This window comes from Pelodiscus sinensis, chromosome 8, assembly GCF_049634645.1.
Source record: "Pelodiscus sinensis isolate JC-2024 chromosome 8, ASM4963464v1, whole genome shotgun sequence".
NCBI classification, from domain to species: domain Eukaryota; kingdom Metazoa; phylum Chordata; order Testudines; family Trionychidae; genus Pelodiscus; species Pelodiscus sinensis.
Genome location: NC_134718.1, coordinates 21,799,971 through 21,820,472, shown reverse-complemented (window position 1 = coordinate 21,820,472; position 20,502 = coordinate 21,799,971). Strand labels below are relative to the sequence as shown.

Below are 20,502 nucleotides of genomic sequence, written 5' to 3'. Positions count from 1 at the left end.
GATTAGGGGTTTGGAACAGGTCCCATATAAAGAGAGACTGGGACTTTTCAGCTTAGAAAAGATGAGACTGGGGGGATATGATAGAGGTCTATAAAATCATGAGTGGTATGGAGAGGGTGAATAAAGAAAAGTTCTTCATTAGTTCCAATAATAGGACTAGAGGACACCAAATGAAATTAATGGGTAGCAGGCTTAAAACTAATAAAAGAAAGTTCTTCTTCACACAGCGCATAGTCAACCTGTGGAACTCCTTGCCACAGGAGGCTGTGAAGGCTAGAACTAGAACAGAGTTTAAAGAGAAGTTAGATAAATTCATGGAAGTTGGGTCCATGGACTGCTATTAGCCCGGGGGTAGGAACGGTCTCCCTGGCCTCTGTTTGTGGAAGGCTGGAGATGGATGGCACGAGACATATCGCTTGGTCATTGTCTTCAGTCAATCCCCTCCAGGGTAGCTGGTGCTGACCACTGTCGGCAGATGGGCTACTGGGCTAGATGGACCTTTGGTCTGACCCAGTACAGCCATTCTTAAGTTCTTATGTTCTAAGCTCAGGGTCAGGGGTCTCACTCGACCACCTTGATTTTCATGCAAACCTGCTCGTGGGTTCGCATGTGGACTTTGGTGGCCAGGCTGGCAGCTATCCTGCCCCAGACTGCCACTTTCCTGTGCCTAGTGCAGAGGTCGTGGACGTTGGAGGCCTCCCCCCAACCCTGGATGAGGTCCTCTTGCGGCCCCGGGCAGGCTCCTGGGAGCCACCACCTGGTCCCGGGAAGAGGCGGAGGGCTGGATGGCAGTGGGTGGCTGGCTCGTGCCGTGCCAGGTGCACGGTCTGCTGGCTGGGTGCTGGCAGGCTTGCACCTGGCATAGGCACCGTAGCCAGACCGTGCCCCTTTAAGGGCTCCGGGGCTGGGAGGGAGGCAGATGAGTTTCCCTAGTTGTGCCCAGAGTGGCCACCAGGGCAAGCTGGGAAGGGCTAGCCTCCCACTAGTTCGAATTAAGGGTCTACACAGCCCTTAATTCGAACTACTTAATTCGAACTAGGCGTTAGTACTCGTAGAATGAGGTTTACCTAGTTCAAATTAAGCTCTCCGCTAGTTTGAATTAAGTTCGAACTAGCGGTTTGCCTGTGTAGCGCCTATCAAAGTTAATTCGAACTAGTGGCTGTTAGTTCGAATTAACTTTGTAATGTAGACATACCCTTACAGATTTAAACTAACAGAATTAGCCAAGTGTTTTCTAACACTAAGACCTCCATAGAAACTTATAACCATCTCACCCTCAAACTGTTCTTATTCCAGATAAGTCTCCAAACCAGAGAAAATCCTTCTCTCTGGTGTCTTTGGTTCATCCTCTCAGGTGTGCCATGACAACCAAAGACAAAGAAAGTGCCAGCTCCCTATTGTTTTATAGATTCCACCTTTGGGCAGGAATTTTGTTTCTACATTCCACTCTTGCATGGAAAAATCACAGCTCGTCAGGCCCTACCTGTTGGGAGGTCACATGGCTTCCTAGGATCAACCACTGCTAAGACTAAAAGGACAAAAGCTGTTTAGAATTGACCAGAACTTGAGGGAAACACTCTCGAGGGCTTGCCTTTGCACTCTTAAAACCACAAACCACAAACCATTCCATACTCCAACTTTACACCCAAGAATGATGCATATACCAATATATGGTAGACAGATCCAGTGGTTTATGACATTAAGATTGACAGGTTACATGAGGCAATTTGTCCCAAGTATCTTTGAGTTATGCATATTTGTGTCCATAAGTCCATTTCATAGAGCATGGGGGGGGGGGAGGGGTCCATCACACTTTATTAATGACCTGGATGAGGGGATGGATTGCCCCCTCAGCAAGTTCATGGATGACACTAAGCTAGGGGGAGAGGTAGATACGCTGGAGGGCAGGGATAGAGTCCAGAGTGACCTGGACAAATTTGAGGATTGGCCAAAAGAAATCTGATGAAGCAGCCTCGGGCCAGATCTGGTGGCTTGGAGGACCAGGTTTGGCTACAGGCTGCATCTTGCTCTAAGGCATCTCCACATTGACATAAAGCAGTCCTCAATCTATTAAAATGTGATGTTCCTGGGTGTTTTCCAGGTACACATCATATATATAGTAGCCCAATGTCTGTGAGTATGTAAGGGTATGTCTACACTACCACCCTAGTTTGAACTAGGGTGGTTAATGTAGGCAACCGGAGTTGCAAATGAAGCCCGGGATTTGAATTTCCCAGGCTTCATTTGCATATTGCCGGGCTCCGCCATTTTTAAATGCCCGCTAGTTCGGACTCCGTGCCCGCGGCTACACGCGGCATGAACTAGGTAGTTCGGATTAGGCTTCCTATTCCGAACTACCGTTACTCCTCATGGAATGTGGAAAGTGGAACACAGCCCCGCCCCCTAGCCATGTACATCACCGCCCTGATCCCCTCCCTCGCGACAGCCTGGCTAAGCAGGCAGCACTCAGCCGAGCGCCACGGCGGGAGGGGAAGAGGAAGGGGGGCTGGGAGAGATGGAGGTGAGAGAGAGGCAGGAGGAGGAGGAGAAGAGAAAGGTGGAGTGAGAGGCAGGAGGGGGAGAAGAGAAAGAAAGAGACTGAGAGAGAGGCAGGAGGTGGAGGAAAGCTGAGTGGGGGGAGGCAGTAGGAGAAGAGAGAGAGAGAGAGAGACACACAGAGTGAGAGAGCTCAGGAGAAAAGACCTGAAAATCCCCTCTTATGACGGGCAAATTGGCTAGTCTGTAAATATTTGAGCAGAGACAGGCATATAAAAAACACAAGACTTCCAGCTCATTAATTCCAACATGTCTACAATAAGCTGCATTCTTGACATCTCCGACACTTATTAAACTACTGTGCGGGAAACAAGTTTCTCTTTTGTTTTATTTGTGGTTCCCCATGACTGGGTCACATGGCGTCTAGTGTATGGCCCTGGAGGCTAAAATCAATAATACAATTAAAGATGGGATTGAACTAGAGAACTGAATTTTAAACTCTGAACTGGGACAGTTTGACCCTGAATATAAATAACATGACTTGTGCTCCAGGGGGCACATCGCATAGGACAGTGAACTAGTCATTTTGATCCCATTTTACAACAGTTAGAGCTGCATGATGTGTGGTTTGAATACATTATACGCCATTCTCAGAATACAGATTGTACCTCTGCAAACCAGGACTCTGGTCCAGCAATGTCCCTGGTCTGGCAGAACCACGTATGTTGCTGGACCATGGAGCCCAAGAGTAGGGAGGTCTGGCAACTTAGTGGGGGCCCTGTGGCAGGGGGCAGTGAGTCAGCAAGAGCCCCATGGCAGGGGGGTGGGTGGCACAGCAGACAGCTCCCAGTGGCTAGAGAGCACCAACCCTGGCAGCAGTGAGGTCAGCAGCAGCAGGGCCAGCCCGAGCTATTTTGGTGCCCCAGGTGCATGGCATCATCCCCGGGGCCCACGGCCTCACCTCTAGGCACGGGCCCGCCCCCGGGACACGCGGCCCCGCCTCTGGGCACACGACGCATGCGCGGGCCCGCCCCTGGAACACGCAGCCCTGCCTCTGGGCACACAACGCATGCGCGGGCCTGCACCCGGGATGTGTGGCCCCACCTCCAGGCACACGATGCATGCATGGGCCCACTCCCAGGGTGCATGGGTGGATGCACGGCGCATGCGCTGCCCCATTGGCCCGGCACCTGGCCATGCAGGGCCCTGTGGCCACGGGGGGAAGGGCGCTGCTGGCAGGTACTGTGGGGGTTAACATGGTGCCCACCCTGGATGGCTGCTGCAGCCCGCTGGGAGCCGGGCACCCCCCATAGGTTGGCACCCTGGGCAGCTACCTGGCTAGCCCACCCCTTAGTCCAGCCCTGAGTGTCAGCCACGGAGCTCCATTCCCAGCAGCTATGAGCTCTGGCCACAGCGGCAGTGGGGTCGGCGGCAGTCGTGGAGCTCCAGCTGTGGTGACAGTTAGGGAGCCCTGGCCCTGGGAAGTCCTGGCCAAGCCAGCGGGGTCTGGTGCGGCTGGTGCCAGAGCCCAGTGGTGGTGGAGGCAGAGCCCAAGCTTGTTGGCAGCAGAGCTAGGCACAGGACAGAAGCAGTCAGCAGTGGGGAGGGATGGGCATTGGGAAGCCAGTAATGGGGAACTTCCCTGGTCCTGCACATCCTCTTAGCCCCCTGCACCACCACCCATCAGCCACCTGTGGTAAATAGTACCCAGCTGGAGCCAGTGTTCCCAACCCTGCCCCCAGTCCTGAACCCCTCCTGCATCCCAAACCTCTTCCCTAGCCCTGAGTCCCTCTGCACTCAAACTCTCTCCCAGAGCCTGCATCCAGAACCCCCTCCTGCACCTCAACTCCCTGCCCTAGGCTCAGCTCAGAACCCCTCCCACACTCCAAATGCTTTAGCTGAAGATCAAACTTGGCACCTGCTCAGGACAAAGCTTTCACTGATTTCAATGACAGCAGGAATAGGATCTTTTATATTAGTGTTTGGAAAAAGTACATTTTAAAACATAACTTCCTAGATCCTTGAGATGAAATATTGACTCATAATCTTATAAATAACTCTTTTAAATAGGATATGACAAAAAAGCAAATGGCTTTGGAAAAAATCAGTCTTCAGAAATGTCTGCTATATTTTGAGAGTGTTCATGGACGGCCTGTAAGTATACCATGGAAAGATAGGTAAATTTCAAATTATATTACATAGAATTTCTTTTAAGAAATACTTTTGAGATTTCATATTAAATATATTTAGATCACTCTTACACATTCAATGTTAGTGCAGTTGGTTCAAAGCAACCTTCAAATATAAATGTTCATTGATGGAAATGTTAAACTATGACAAAATTTTAATAAATATAATAACAAAGCCGGATTTTGATGACATTATATTGGTCTTCAATAGCAAAACACTGCAACCTTAATGGTAACAATACTCAAGGCCCTATTGTGATCTTCCATAATTTGCACCTTGACTTAGGTATGTTGTGGTTGAAGTAACACATAGTCTGACCTGTAATTTAGCATTGAAATGTATACGATATTAGAGCATTTAACATCATAGAAGAAAAGTTTTATAAGCCAGGACACAATGTTATGAGTTATCACTTACATTTTACTTTATTTATTGAAGATGCTAAGCCTGTACCTATGGCCAGAAACCTGCCAGAGCAGGCCAAGATACAGCAGAGCATGTGGTGAATTCGAAAGTTCCATAGAACATGAAGTCAGTGGAATTATTTGCATGCTTAACGTTATGCATTTTCCTAAACACTTTGCTTAACCAACATTAGTAGTTTAGAAAGCTTAACAGGATGTGGGATTGATGTCTCTGATATAACTAAAAATGATTAAATTTTTAGTTTCATGGTTTGGCATTTCTGATTTAACTACTTTAAAACAGTAAACACAAACTTATGTGCACTAGAGATAAATTTGCCTGAAGGGGTGGGCAGTTGAAATGTTGTGAGGATATATTACCATATTTTTTCATTTTCTTTCCTTTAAAGATACTTCCTAGATATGCAGTGGTCATTATTGGCAAGTTGTTACTGATCTAGTTACTACATAAAGGAATCTGAAACATTGTCCTATTCTCAGATGAGCAGTAGCCTTAGAACTGCATTATTGTAGTTACTATGGTTTAGTAATGCTTTCCAGAAGTTTCCTTTTTAATAGTAACAACCATATAATGAATTTTTAGGGTAACTGCCTTAAGATTGTGCTGATGAGATTTTTTCTGGACAGTTTTTCTATATTTAGCAATGGTATATGGCTTTAAAAATAATCATACTCTACTTAAGAGACTAAAAATCTCATACTTCAGTGCATGATCCATCAACATTCTATAATTGAAAGAAACTTATATAATTGCCCATTATAGAGGTTTTTTTACCTCTTTAAAGCATCAGGTAACAGTCATTACTTAAGGCAGAGTAACAAATTAGATGGACTGCTCTTTTTAATGGGTATTGCAATTACACGTCCCTCTTTCTTTCCTGGTTATATATATGTATTTATAATACAATGAATATTATTGGCCAGATTCTCAACTGGAGTATATTTGTATTGTTCTGATTGGCTTATGAATATGAACATGTCTACCTCAAAGATGCTTTATGCAAAATGCATCATGTAACAACAATTTTAAAGTTACAGTCTACTAAAAGCGTATATCCTACTCTTGTGCATGATTCAGTCTTAGATATGAAGTTAGACATAAGGGCTGTGTCTACACTGGCACCCTTTTCCATAAAAGGGATGCTAATGAGACACTTTGAAATTGCAAATTCCGCAGGGGATTTAAATATCCCCCGCGGCATTTGCATGAACATGGCTGCCGCTTTTTTCCGACTCGGGGTTTTGCCGGAGAAAAGCGCCAGTCTAGATGGGATCTTGCGGAAAATAAGCCCTTATTCAAGTAGGAATAAGGGATCTTCCGGAAAAGAGCTTATTTTCCGTAAGATCCCGTCTAGACTGGTGCTTTTCTCCGGCAAAACCCCGAGTCGGAAAAAAGCAGCAGCCATGTTCATGCGGGGATATTTAAATCCCCCGCGGAATTTGCAATTCCGAAGTGTCTCATTAGCATCCCTTTTACGGAAAAGGGTGCCAGTGTAGACACAGCCAAAAAGTGTGAATCCGGTTTTAATTCAAAATGTGCTAAGGAAGGCCATGAGGGATATTTTAGGAACATATAATGGCTCAGCACTCAAACCTGTAAGCCCAAACTGTGGTTAGTCCCAGAAAGACTCATGACATGCAACCTGGTACTGGAATCCGATCTGGATGTGGTATTTTTCCATAGGGATGAGGGGTCTTAACACAGGGTTCCTGCCCCGGGGAAAAATCTATTTACGAAATGGAAAGCTCTCAGATCTTTGTCTTCATCTAGTCTTTGAAACTGGCTCACCTACCCCAAGAAGATACACGTGAAGAAACTTAGCAACAAATAACTCTGAAAAAGATGTAGACCCAAGTCAGAATAAAGATCAACTGTGACTTGAAGCCTTTTACCTGAAATAAGAACAACTGTTTAGAGTAATCATTTGCATGTAATAAGCCCCTTAGTGGATTAGAACTAGTTGGCATCTTTTCTTTATTTTAATTTGGTGACTTATTTTGATTTGTTTTCACTTGCAACCACTTAAATCCTACTTATTATACTTAATAAAAACACAAGTTTATTATTAATCCCAGTGTAAATAATTGTTACCGGGGGGAGCAACCACTGTGCATATCTCTCTTACATTGATTAAGGTGACTGATCTTATGAGCTTTCTCTGTGTGAAACTTTTACACAGGGTCAGACAGATTTATTTATGGTTTTAGTCCTCTTTGGAGGTCTGTGTTCTGGAGTGCTGAACCATTAGAGATGAGCCCTCCTATAACAGCTGATTCAATGTCTGTGTTGCTCTGTTTGGGGGGGGTGTCATGGTAACCCCAACTCTATGCTCTACCTGGGAAGGAGCAAAGCTTCTGGCTCAACAGGGCAGAGTGGTGGGGAGTCCCAGAGGGTACACATCAGTGGCTTGATCAGCATATTGGGGAAAAACTGTAAGGGGATTTCTGTGATCCAACCCCTCACAGTTAAGCAAGGTAGTGTGCACAGCTGGTTGCTCTGGGTGCTAGTAATTTTAAGTGTGTTCTAAAAGTGGTTTTTGGAAGACAGACAAAATAGTTACTGGTTTGTTATTTTCTGTTTGCTTATTTCGGGTAAGGGAAATACAGACAGGAGAATCAGCAAAATGAATGGGACTGAGGCTCAGAAGAAACTGGAACTTCAAGAGGGCAAGTGGCAGAGAGGGAGGAAGGACATAAAAACAAATGGAATTAGGGAGATTAAAATGGAATTACAAACTGCCAGGGTAAAGGCTGCCCATGAGGAAGCTATGGAAGCCCAGAGGTTAGCCCTGGAGCTGAAGGAGAAAGAAGAGGAACCACTAAAAGCTGCTCATCAAAGAGCCCTGGAACTGAGAGAACTTGAGAAAGACAAAGAGACAGCCCAAAAAGAGGGAAAAAGGGATGAACTGGCTGTACTGTGCTGGACTGGGAGAGTCAGCATCTCAATGCAGCAGGATTCACCTCTTCAAAAATCCACAACTGGGACCAACTGTACTTAGCTTATGATGAGTCTGCAGCCATCTCTGAATATTGTATCATCTTAGAAAGACTATGTGGCATGCATTCAGTTCAATTCCTGAGGATCAGAAAATGAGCACTCTGGTTACACGACTGACTTGAACATATTCAATAAGATGCCTTTGGCTGACGTTTCAATTCATTATAAATCCAAGGATTTGGTTTTAAAACAGTTTAAGATTGCATCTGAAACTTACAGGGTGAAATTTAGATCCCTTACGAGAGGGGCTGGGGTAAATAATGTGGCTTATGTTAACCAAATGGAAAGCCCTGCTAGATAAGTGGGCGAGAGGGAAAGGAATTGTAAGCTTGTAGGACATGTGTGATTTAATTGTTCAGGAACAAGTCTAAGAGGGGCAGCCATGTTAGTCTGTAACTTTAAAAACAACATATTGTCTTGTGGCACCTTAGGGTACGTCTAGACTACAGGCTTTTGTCTACAGAAGTTTTGTCGACAGAGAGGGTATGTCTAAACTACATGACTACGTTGACGGATGAGTTGCACCTCAGCAAGTCTGCAGATTACACTAAGCCAAGGGAAGAGATGACGAGCAAGAAGACTGAATCACACAACCACTGCCTGTGTGTGGGTCTGTGACTAGGAACTTCCAGATCCCACTGTCCTGTTCCCATTGCCACTCTCCGATCACCCTCGGACTTTTGACTTGTGCAGGTGTTTCCCCCAAAACTGGAAGATGCCTGTGTGAGACTTCTCTTAATATGGGGAGACTGGTGCACAACAGTCACCTCTGTCCTTGACAGATAGAGGGCTTGAAACCAATGGATGGACACAACAACAACTGGAGGTCCTCTGTCTGCTGCAGCCTTTATCCGCCTTTCCAGCCGCTATAACATTACACAACAGATTCACCTCCATTGTGCAATTATCCTCCATCTGCTCTGCTGTCGAGGACTTCTTAGATCATACTTTGTCTGGAACCTCACCCTCGATTGTTCTGCCATTGGTGACCCCTGTTCTTCCATCAGTGACCCTAAGGGAGTACATGACTCCAGGCAGCATAGCTCCTGGGGTCATTGGAACACACAAGCATCTCCACCACTACAAGGTGATGATCTATGGAGGGGCGGGAGGGGGGGGGAGCGGGGAGGAATAAGAAGCAGGTAACTCATGACATTTCTGCTTCCCAGACAATGGCTACTTATTGCACAGGATTTATAAAACTGGTTAATTCAAAGTCAGGCAGGAAATACATGGAGTCTGCCAGGGTGACTAGGCAAGACATCCCTGCATGGAGGGACACTGGGGTTATGTCTTCAGTCTGGAGGGATCTGATTAAGGAACAAGATAGCTTCCTTGGGGACTTGGCTGAATTTGGTGGTTCAGAGAGGGCAAAACCACGCTAAGTTCATTGTTGCTACTGTGTCTGAAAAATGTGCACAATTTATTTTGGAAAATGACTTTTCTGAGGTGGCTGAATCCATCCCAGGACTTGTTAGCAGCAGCAAAAAGAACTCAAATCCCAGACATAAAGCCACACGGACTATAGAGTAAATAGGAGCTCGTCTCTTGAATTCTTCTCCAGGTGGGCTAGGCAATTTGTAACATTGGGGGGGGGGGAGAGGGAAATGTAGAGAAAGCAAACCCTAGTCCTGAGTTTGCCTAGCATCTATCCAAGCTGTCCAGGAGGAGGAGAGATGCAGCAGGAGGCAGGCTCAAACCTGGGATGTACAGAGACCTGTGTTTGGAAGAAAAGATTCAGGAAGAGGCCTTATAACTGAAGTTATTAAAGCCTGATAACTGAAGGTCTTTGGTCTGTTTTCACGTATAACCACTTAAATCCTACTTATTATATGTAACAAAAATACGTTTGTTTATTATCAAGCCCAGTGTAAATAATTGTTACCTGGGGTAGGAACCACTGTGCATGTCTGTCTCTCATTGATAAAGGGGGCTGACCTTATGGGCTTCTCTATGGGCTTCTCTTTTACACAAAGTAAGGCAGATTTATTTGCGGTTTTGGTCCTCTTTGGGGACTGTATTCCTGGGTGCTGAACTCTTATAACTGCACCCTCCCAGAGCTGAGCTGGATCAGTGTCTCTGGTACTTTTCTAGGGGGCAGAAACCCCAATTCAGTGCCTTGGCTGATGGACACCAGCGCTTCTGTCTCAGGAGGACAGGTCCCCAGAGGGCAGGAAGGTGGGCATCAGTGGCTTGATCAGCATACTGGGGGAAAACCCAAAGGGGATTTCTGTGATCCAACACATCACACTGATGACTTTATTGGAAGCCTGTTGTTCAGTGGAGGATGTGACTGTTACTAAAGAATATTGTTGGGGAAATGGACTTTCAAACCTTGATAGGCAAATTTCATGCTCCAACACTGATCATAAATACTACGGATATTATCAGTCCCTGAGCATGAAGAGCTGTTCTACTAAGATGAGAATTTAGCAATCACAGTGCTGTACTTCAGAGCTAGTAATTAGAAGTATTGCTTTCTAAGGGTACGGCTACACTAGCCCCCTAGATCAATCTAGGAAGGCTAATGAGGGCGACCGGAATTGCAAATCAAGCCCGGGATTTAAATATCCCGTGTTTGATTTGTATGTTCCCAGCCGGTCGCCATTTTAGAAATTGACTAGCCTGAAGTAACTGCCCACGTCTACACGCGGCAGTGAAATGGGATTCCGGAATAAAGCCCTAAATTGAATTAGGTGGCATTCCTCGTGGAATGAGGTTAACCACCTAATTCGATTTAGGGGCTTTATTCTGAAATCCCGTTTCACTGCCGCATGTTGACGCGGGCAGTTACTTCGGGCTAGTCAATTTCTAAAATGGCGACCGGCCGGGAACATGCAAATCAAGCGCGGGATATTTAAATCCCGGGCTTGATTTGCAATTCCGGTCACCTTCATTAGCCTCTCTAGATCAATCTAGGGGCTAGTGTAGACGTACCCTAAGGGCTCTGCTGTCTGTTAGACAGAGACAGCCCTTACATTAGAGGAAGCACAAAGCTGCCCCTTCACAGTGGGACCTCCAGTTCACAGCACAGGGGAAGTAAATCAATGCTACTCCACTTTAGGGAGTGTAGTATATGCCCCTGTGTGACAGACCGGGCCGAATCTGGGCACAGCTGAGGGCATCTGCTCAGCGAATTTCTCAAACTCAGGGCTCATTACAGCCCCAGACTGGAAACCTTCTCAAATAGGCCACAAACCAGTCATGCCGAATGCTTCAGCTGCCAATCTAGCCAGCCAAAAGCCTCACGAGCAAAACCCCTCTGACACTCCAGCTCTTCCTGTGCCCCAATCAGCCCCAGGCCTAACACACAGGTGAGGGGTTATAGAACCCAATCTCACCCACCCCAAACGGGTTCTTCCAGTCCCAAGAAACCAGCCACAGTTCCCAGGTCAATTTACACTGTGGATCACAAGACACTGAGCCAATCCTTTAGAATCTACAGTCTAAAGGTTTATTACTAAAGGAAAGAAAAACATGAGAGTAAGGTTGTTAAAGAAAATACACTACATGCATCAAATCATCCAGTTCTCAATACAGGCTCTTAGCAGAGCTTGTGGAATGAGGAGTAACAGTCTAGGAAGTTAGTTCAAACTAAGGGGGATTTAAAAATGGCGGCACCCAGGAACATGCAAATGAAGCCCAGGATATTTAAATCCCGGGCTTCATTTGCAACGCCGGTTGCCCTCATTTGCCTACCTAGCTCGAACTAACGAGCTAGTGTAGACATACCCCAGGAGATCAACAGCAGCTGTTGGCTCACAGCAAGGGCTATCACTAATGACTGCATAAGAGTTGCTTTAGGAAGCAATACACACAGTGGTGTGGACAGGGTTATTTTTGTCTTGTTTGGGTTGGGTTTTTAGGAGTGGAATGGAAGGCTGGTTGATTTCAGTGGCAAGCATGCAGAATGGTTTGGTTTTGTGCTTGATGTGGTTGGCCCTTGCTAATTACAGTTTTGTACACATCTCTGCTTACCTTTGGATAGGCAGGAAACAAATTGTCATATAGTGTAATAATTGAAGCACCCTGAGCAAGACTCCTTGGACAACATCAGCAATGCCTTTTAGTAGGGTAATGAGACGTAAAGGTCTTAAGCAAAGCTGGGCATTCTTTGTCTTTCACAGAGACTTTTTTAACAGGACCTACATTTACCACAGCACCTTACTCTGAGGCTGTTTATACTGCTGGCTTTTGCCGGCAGAGAGTATGCTAATGAAGCTCTCTGCCCAAGGCTTTTTGCACAAAAACAAGCAGTGTAGATGAATCCATTTTGTGCAAGATCCTGTATACCTCCTTTTTTGAGGCATAAGGATCTTGTGCAAAGGGAGTTTTTGCACAAAATGGACCCGTCTACACAGCTAGTTTTTGTGCAAAAACCTCTTTCGCAAAAAGCCTTGGGTGGAGAATATGCTAATGACAGCATGACAAATGCTAATGAGTGCTTCATTAGCATATTCGCTAACGGCAAAAGCCAGCAGAGTAGATGTAACCTGAAAATGGTGAGACAGAAATTCGAATAGCATCAGACATGGTACTCTTTAGTGCAGGCAGTTTAGATCTTTGGCCTTTTATCTGTGAAAGGGAGTCCCCAAAATTACAAGTATTAATTGTGATGGCCTCCTACTATTACATGATCTAATTATCTTTTCACTTATATCAGCGTATATGAGGAATGACTGCACTGAAGTAAATATTGTTACACTAGGGTGAAGCAAATTAGGCCTTGACAGTTTAGCCTGGGGGCTAGAATATGATCTCAGCTGTACTAGTGTGAATTTGATGCCATTCTCTTTAATGGAGATATTCTGATTTATTCTGAAATGGCTAGGAGCAGAATGTGGTCTATCATCCTTTCAATATTAAAATCTTGCAAGCGTTCTTACAATTGAGCTTACTTACAGTATAAGCAGACTACGTAACCCTAAATTTGTGACTAAAAGATCCATGATCGACCAGCAGGCAGAGCTGGGGGAGGAGAGAGGGAGGGCTGGGGTTAGGGTGGCCTCAGGGCCCAGCCTTCCCCAGCAGCCAGTGTTTGGGAAGAGCCAGTCAGGAGCAAGCTTAGCTCCGGGCCCTCCCTGGCTGAGAGTGGGATTGGCAAGCATAGTGTGCAGGGGGTGCTGCCCTCTTGTTCATTCTTTAATGTGATACTTCTCCTACCGTTGCGTGCTGTCAAGCCGCACTTCATTTATGTGAAATGAGTTTGAAAAAAACAGGGTCTCAGCCCAGCAGCTGTTCTTGAGCCTGTTGTGGTCCGGGTGATGGGTGGGAAAGCAGCTGTTCTTGATGGCATGGTAACTAGCCTGGATGTGATGGTCGTCTGTCTGCTGAACTGGGACAACAAGACATCCCATATCCCACCCAGGTGAGAAAACAGCCCTCGGTAGGGATAGTGCTGCTTTCTTTGGAATGAGAAGGGAAGGGAAAATAATCCATACATGCAACTTGTTCCAATGTATTCCTGTCAGTTAACTGTGATATCCAATTTTGCAGTCACAAGAAAAAATCAATATCTAAACCGAAGCTGCACTTTCCATGCTGGAATATACGTGCATTTCTTGCAGAACATTAATCATTGGTAGAGAACTTGCATGTGATAACATCACTATCACAGCCTTACATGAAACATACCATATCTGGCACCAGCCAGTTCACAGAACTTGGAATAGGCTATTCAAAATATTGTGTGGGTTAGCCTGATGGGCATCCAAGACAAGCAGGAGTTGGCTTCGCCATCAGGACGTCACTACTTTGAATCCCAGCCACGTGCCATCAGCCCAAGGCAAAGCTTAGACAGAGGCAGAGACAGTGCCTTGTACTTGTTAGTGCACATGCACCCACTTTGCCTGCTGCAGAGGATGACAAGGTGGTCTCTTCAGGACCTTTTAAATCCAAGCTATATATATTTTGCGATTTTAATGCGAGAGAGGACTGCACCATGTGGCTAGAGATGCTTGGACATCATAGTATTGGAAGCAAGAACTCAGATGGCCCCCTCCTTCTTACACTTGTGCACAGCATGAGCTTGCTATTGCAAGCACATTCTTCCAACAGGCAAACAAAGGGGTTCCCTTTGGATGCACCCTCAGTCTAAGCATTGGCATATGAATGACTACTTCATTACCACGAGGGCAGGAGACTAGACTCGATGACCTCTCGAGGGCCCTTCCAGTTCTAGTGTTCTGTGAGTCTAGGATTACAAAACAAAAAGATCTTTCTGACGTTGACCCATGCAATGCTTTTGTTCTAACAACTCCATGATACCCCGTGTCTGCCTTTGTCTGCCAAACATCATCATTCTGCTGTCTGCTGGAAAACATTGGGTGTAGATAAACTTGAAATGCCTGAGACACAAGCATTGCTTCATCTCAGTCATGACACTTTCTTAGTCATGAATAGTGAACGTCCAGAGCAGCCATCCACTATTAAGAAGGACTGGATTAACACCAAGGACACAACCTACAAAACTGCACTCAGTCTACTAGGTTTCCAAAAATACAATCACAAGGACTGGTTTAATGACAAAGACGGAGATGCTCGAGCTCTCCTTGATAAGATGCATGTGACACACTGGGTCTGGATCAACAGTAAGGAAAATCAGCATACATTGGAGCTAAGCAGAAGGCACAAGTGAAATTAGGGCAAATGAAAGAGGACTGGTGGGAATATAAAGCAGTCAAGTTTCAAGACACTGCTGCTAGACATAGTTTTAAAGCATTGTATGACAGGATGAAGACAGGCGCTGCTGGCTCCAGATCAGGGTGCTCTGCTATGGCAGCACTCTAGTTATACATAGAGCTAAGATCCTTGACCACTGCACTGAACATTTCTGCAACGTATTAAACCAGATGATAACTTTTGGCAGCAGCGTTTCTGAAGAGAATCCTTAGTGGGCTAATGATTGACAGCTGGTTAAACCACCAGCTCTTGACAAAAAGCTGTCAAGCAGGCACCTGGCAGTGACCCAATTCCATCAGCGATTTCTAAAGTTGATGGTGGCCAGCTGATATGCCATCTCACGGTTTATTTATCACCATTTGGGAGAAAGAGCAAGTCCCCCAGGACTTTAAAGATACCTTGATTGTACACATATCCCAGAGGAAAGGTGACCATGCATGCCTGATGCCACCAGGTCATCTCACTGCTGTCTATAGTTCGTAAGATCCTGGCCCGCATCTTCTCCAACTGGCTGTCACTACATGTATTCACAAATGGCATCTGTGATGTAGTAGGTGCTATCCACTCGCTGGTTGCTATGCTTGGGCTGTGGGCTGTGGGTGACCCCCACTGGCCTGTGTCTGTAAGTACTGTCCAGCAGAGGGTCACCCCTGAGCTCCAGCACATAGACAATGACCTGCCAGGGTTTCTCACCTGAACAAAGGAAGGGGTGTGGCTACCTGGGGGGATGTGTGTTCGGTGGTTTTGGGAGAAGCTGTTTTGGCAGGGATGACCTGAAGAGAGGAGACTAAGCTGAGTACTGAGGGGTCAGGAGCCTGTGGACCCCTACCCCAAGGGTAGGCCCTGACTCCTGTAACCACATCATGTCTATACTGTGCTTTATCCTGGAGAAGCAATAAACCCTCTCTATTCTACTGGCTGGTGGAGTCTCATCTTGCTGCGGATGGGGGTGCAAGATCAGGGGGTACTTGACACGCCATCATTCCTGTAAGTCAGTGTGGGCTTCATGCCAGTTGAGGCACTGCTGACAAGATGTTCACAGCCAGGCAGATACAAGAAAAATGTAGAGAGCAACATCAGGACCTCTATGTGATTTTCATTGACTGGACCAAGGCATTCGATATCATCAGCAGAAACAGGCTTTGGGAAGTACATGGGCAAATGGGTTGTCTTGAAAAATGTATCAGTATAGTTTGGTCCTTTCATGGATCACATCCTTAACGATGCAGAGCTATCAACACCTTTTGAAATATCAAATGGTACAAAGCAAGCATCTATTCAGCATCTATCTATTTTTCAATTATGCTGTTAGCTGCTTCCAAGGATTACATATTGGGCATACCTATTCAGTTCCAAACAAACTGTAGTATTTTCACAAGACTGAAGGCCCAACGTATTTTTTTTATTAAATTTGCATTTCAAACATAAGAGAGGTGGAGAGCATTCTGTTGGGAAATGACATCTGTGACACCAGCAGTAGTGGAGGCCCTCTGAGAAATGGTCCAATGGCGTGCAGAAAAGATGGTTAGATTAGGCTAACCATGGTAAGATATGGCATGGCTGTCCCACACAATCAGTTCATCTAATTTAATATGTACAGTGCTGCTGACCAGTGCTGTCTCTCACCTAAAATCAGTTTTACCGTTGACCAGTATTTTCAAATACAGAAGAATTGTCTGCATGTTATGCTAACCTAACCAATCATGAAGTCACGGGGGGTATGTCTACACTACCCCGCTAGTTCGAACTAGCGGGGTAATGTATGCATACCGCACTTGCTAATGAAGCCCGGGATTTGAATTTCCCGGGCTTCATTAGCATAAGCAGGGAGCCGCCATTTTTAAATCCCCGCTGCTTCGAACCCCGTGTAGCGCGGCTACACGGGGCTCGAACTAGGTAGTTCGGACTAGGGTCCTATTCCGAACTACCGTTACTCCTCGTGAAACGAGGAGTACCGGTAGTTCGGAATAGGCACCCTAGTCCGAACTACCTAGTTCGAGCCCCGTGTAGCCGCGCTACACGGGGTTCGAAGCAGCGGGGATTTAAAAATGGCGGCTCCCCGCTTATGCTAATGAAGCCCGGGAAATTCAAATCCCGGGCTTCATTAGCAAGTGCGGTATGCATACATTACCCTCCTAGTTCGAACTAGGAGGGTAGTGTAGACATACCCTAGTTTATTTCTAACAGGACAATAACATTGTGCTGACATTAAGGGTATGTCTACACTAGCCTCCCTAGTTCGAACTAGGGAAGCTAATGTAGGCATTCAAAGTTGCAAATGAAGCCTGGGATTTAAATATCCCACGCTTGATTTGTATCTTCCTGGACGGTCGCCATTTTTGAAATGTTCAAGTCCGGACTAACTGCCCGCGTCTACACACGGCAGGTACCTGGTAGTTCGAATTAAAGTCCCTAGTTCGAACTACCTGTTAAACCTCCTTGCAGGAGGATTTGCAACTTCGAATGCCTACATTAGCCTCCCTAGTTCCAACTAGGGGGCTAGTGTAGACATACCCTAAGATATTAAATTGTCTCATAAAACATTTGGTTTATTTTTTACAGATAGTCATAACTTTAATTATATCAGAAGTTTGGCAAATCAAGGGTGAACATGTGGATGCTCTGGCATAAAGCTGCAATGTTTGGATTGCTGACAGTGCAGGAAAATATGTTAATATCATAATATCTGACCTCACTGACATTTTCATCAATTTAATAAAACATTTCTAGTTCTGTAGGGTTGTATTATATCCTCCTTTAAAAATTAATTAACTGCTGGACCAGAATATTTGGCAGGATCTCTTTACAGATATTCTGCTTTGTTAAGCTCCCCGGCTGTCCTATCTGGCTGTTGAGTTCTTTTGAAGATCTGACTCATTATTTCTAGAACTGTACTCACAGGACCAGCTATCTTATTACTCCTGTAGTAATCATGTAAGGTTTCAATCAATGAAGCTCTCCTTTCACTTATGTGGTTATACTATCCCAAACTATTCCCAGGAATTTGTATTCACTCACTTTTCAGAGTAAAAAATACCAGTCAGAAAAAGTTTGGACATTTAGACATTGTCAACATGAGGATATGTACAATGGACATTTCAAGTAATTAATGTTACTATCTATTCATGATGGTGGATGTGTGAAATCCCTTTCGTGCAGGTGGAGGCTTAGCTGGAACTTAATTTTTGTGTGGGCCATGTGCACAGGAGAAAATGTAATTAGTCAAAAGGTATCCTGTTAAAGATTTGCAACAGCAACCACTATACCAGCTCACTTTGCCTGTTCCAGGCTGGGTTCTTGCCAGATGTTCACATAACTGCATGAGAACTGATAAACTGCAGAACACAGATTGAAGAAAATGTCTGAGTAATGCTAAATTCAGAACTTTGGAGAGAGCACTATAATGGAGCATTACTTAGTAAACATATAGGCTGTGTCTAGACTGGCAAGTTTTTCCACAAAAGCAGTTGCTTTTGCGGAAAAACTTGCCAGCTATCTACACTGGCCGCTTGAATTTCCGCAAGAACACTAACGATCTCATGTAAGAAATCAGTGCTTCTTGCGGAAATACTATGCTGCTCCCGTTCAGGCAAAAAGTCCTTTTGAGCAAAAGGTTTTGCACAAAAGGGCCAGTGTCGACAGCTGAGATTTGTTTTGCGCAAAAAAGCCCCGATCGCGAAAATGGCGATCAGGGCTTTTTTGCGCAAAAGCGCGTCTACATTGGCAAGGACGCTTTTCAGCAAAAAGTGCTTTTGCGGAAAAGTGTCCATAACAATCTAGACGCTCTTTTCCGCAAATGCTTTTAACGGAAAACTTTTCCATTAAAAGCATTTGTGGAAAATCATGCCAGTCTAGACGTAGCCATAGGGTGCGTCTAGACTGGCAAGATTTTGTGCAAAAGCGGCCACTTTTGTGCAAAAACTTGCCAGCTGTCTACACTGGCCGCTTGAATTTGTGCAAGAGCACTGACTTGGTAATGTACAAAATCAGTGCTTCTTGCGCAAATACTTTCACGCTACCGCTCGGGAAAAAGCCCTCTTGTGCAAGAATACTTGCGCAAGAGGGCCAGTGTAGACAGGGAAGAATTGTTTTGTGCAAAAAAGCCCTGATGGCTAAAATGGCGATCGGGGTTTTCTTGAGCAAAATCACATCTAGACTGGCCACGGATGCTTTTGCGCAAAAGCATCCTTGCCAATCTAAATGCTCTTTTGCGGAAATACTTTTAACGGAAAAACTTTTCCGTTAAAAGTATTTCCACAAAATCATGCCAGTCTAGACGTAGCCTTTGCATCATATAAAAAAATTCTGCATACTGATCGGCTGACAAAACATTCCAAGTGGTGTTATCTCACCATACTACAATTTCTGAAAATTCATAATAGCAATAGTCAAATTGTCAAATAGGGCAGATACTTACACACTTGTATGATTATATTCAGAGGCACAGTTAGCTTGATCACAAGGGTAAATCAGCTTTAATAGGCATCGTAGGTGCATGCAGGCAGCCTTAGTAGCTACTGTGCCATGTATGCAAATCAGTGGTAACTTCCTGTGCACAGATAGATATAGAACTGTAAACAACTGTAGAATAACCCTTTTTGAAAAATTGGCCCATAGTCACCAGCACAACCCATGCAGTTTGTGTATCAACTAGTTGGATCAAATGTAAGGAATATATGCCTAAGTACCAACCCTTGAAAGCTAAGACTGCTTAAAAACTGAAAACATTAATTAAAAAATTCAGAAACTCAGCTTGTTAGAAAAAACTCAGAAACTCAGCTTGTCTTTATATTATTAGCAAATACTAAGGATGTCATTGTTGTTCTACAAACTTCAAGAACTACAAAAAGTTGTTCTTGAGCAAGAGGACATATCCCTGAGTGGGAGCATCAGAGTATTTGCGAAAGAAGCACTGATTTTGTACATTACAACATTAGTGTAATGTACAAAAAGTAAAGTGTTCTTGCGCAAGAGGCCAGTGTAGGCAGGTAACATCAATTTCTTGCGCAAGAAAGCCCAATGGCTAAAATGGCCATTGGAGCTTTCTTGCGCAAGAGAGCGTCTACACTGGCACGGATGCTTTTGCGCAAAAGCAAATCTTTTGTGCAAAGGCACATGCCAGTATAGACTCTCTCTTGTGCAAATACTTTTAACGGAAAAACTCTTCCGTTAAAAGTATTTGCACAAAATCATGCCAGTGTAGACGCTGCACATAGTCATTCAAACTTGCAGATGAAGCCCAGGATTAAAATATTTGCATGTTCCTGGGTGCCGCCATTTTTAAATGCCCCGTAGCTACACGCGGCACAGGCTAGGTAGTTTGAATTAAAGCTCCTAATTCGAACTACCTTTACTCCTCCTTGCATTCATTTGCAATTTTGAATGACTACATTAGCCACCCTAGTTCGAATTAGGGTGGCAGTATAGACATACCCTCAGTCTATAAGATGCCACAAGACTTCTCGTTGTTTATGCAGATTCAGATTAACCTCTCTGATACTTCTAAACCTTTAATCATTTTTGTTGATCTTCTCTTTACCTTCTCCAATTTCTCCACATCTTTCTTGAAATGTGGTGCCCAGAATTGGACACAATACTCCAACTGAGGCCTAATCAGTAAAAAATAGAGCGGAAGAATGACTTCTTGTGTCTTGCACACAATACTCCCGTTAATGCATCTCAGAATCATGTTTGCTTTTTTTGCAACAGCAT

At 44.9% G+C, this 20,502-nt stretch overlaps 1 protein-coding gene across 5 annotated transcripts in view; it reads left to right on the top strand.

The window, feature by feature from the left end:
- FAM13C (family with sequence similarity 13 member C) overlaps window positions 1–20,502 on the top strand; it is a 188,888-nt gene that overhangs the window by 140,759 nt on the left and 27,627 nt on the right. For 4 of the 5 annotated variants that reach the window (XM_075934855.1, XM_075934854.1, XM_075934852.1 and 1 more), the window contains exons 12-13: window positions 4,567–4,650; window positions 5,125–5,217. In XM_075934855.1, the coding sequence (XP_075790970.1) occupies window positions 4,567–4,650; window positions 5,125–5,217 (177 nt within the window). The remainder of the gene's footprint in view (window positions 1–4,566; window positions 4,651–5,124; window positions 5,218–20,502) is intronic. The other variant, XM_075934856.1, reaches the window with a different exon arrangement.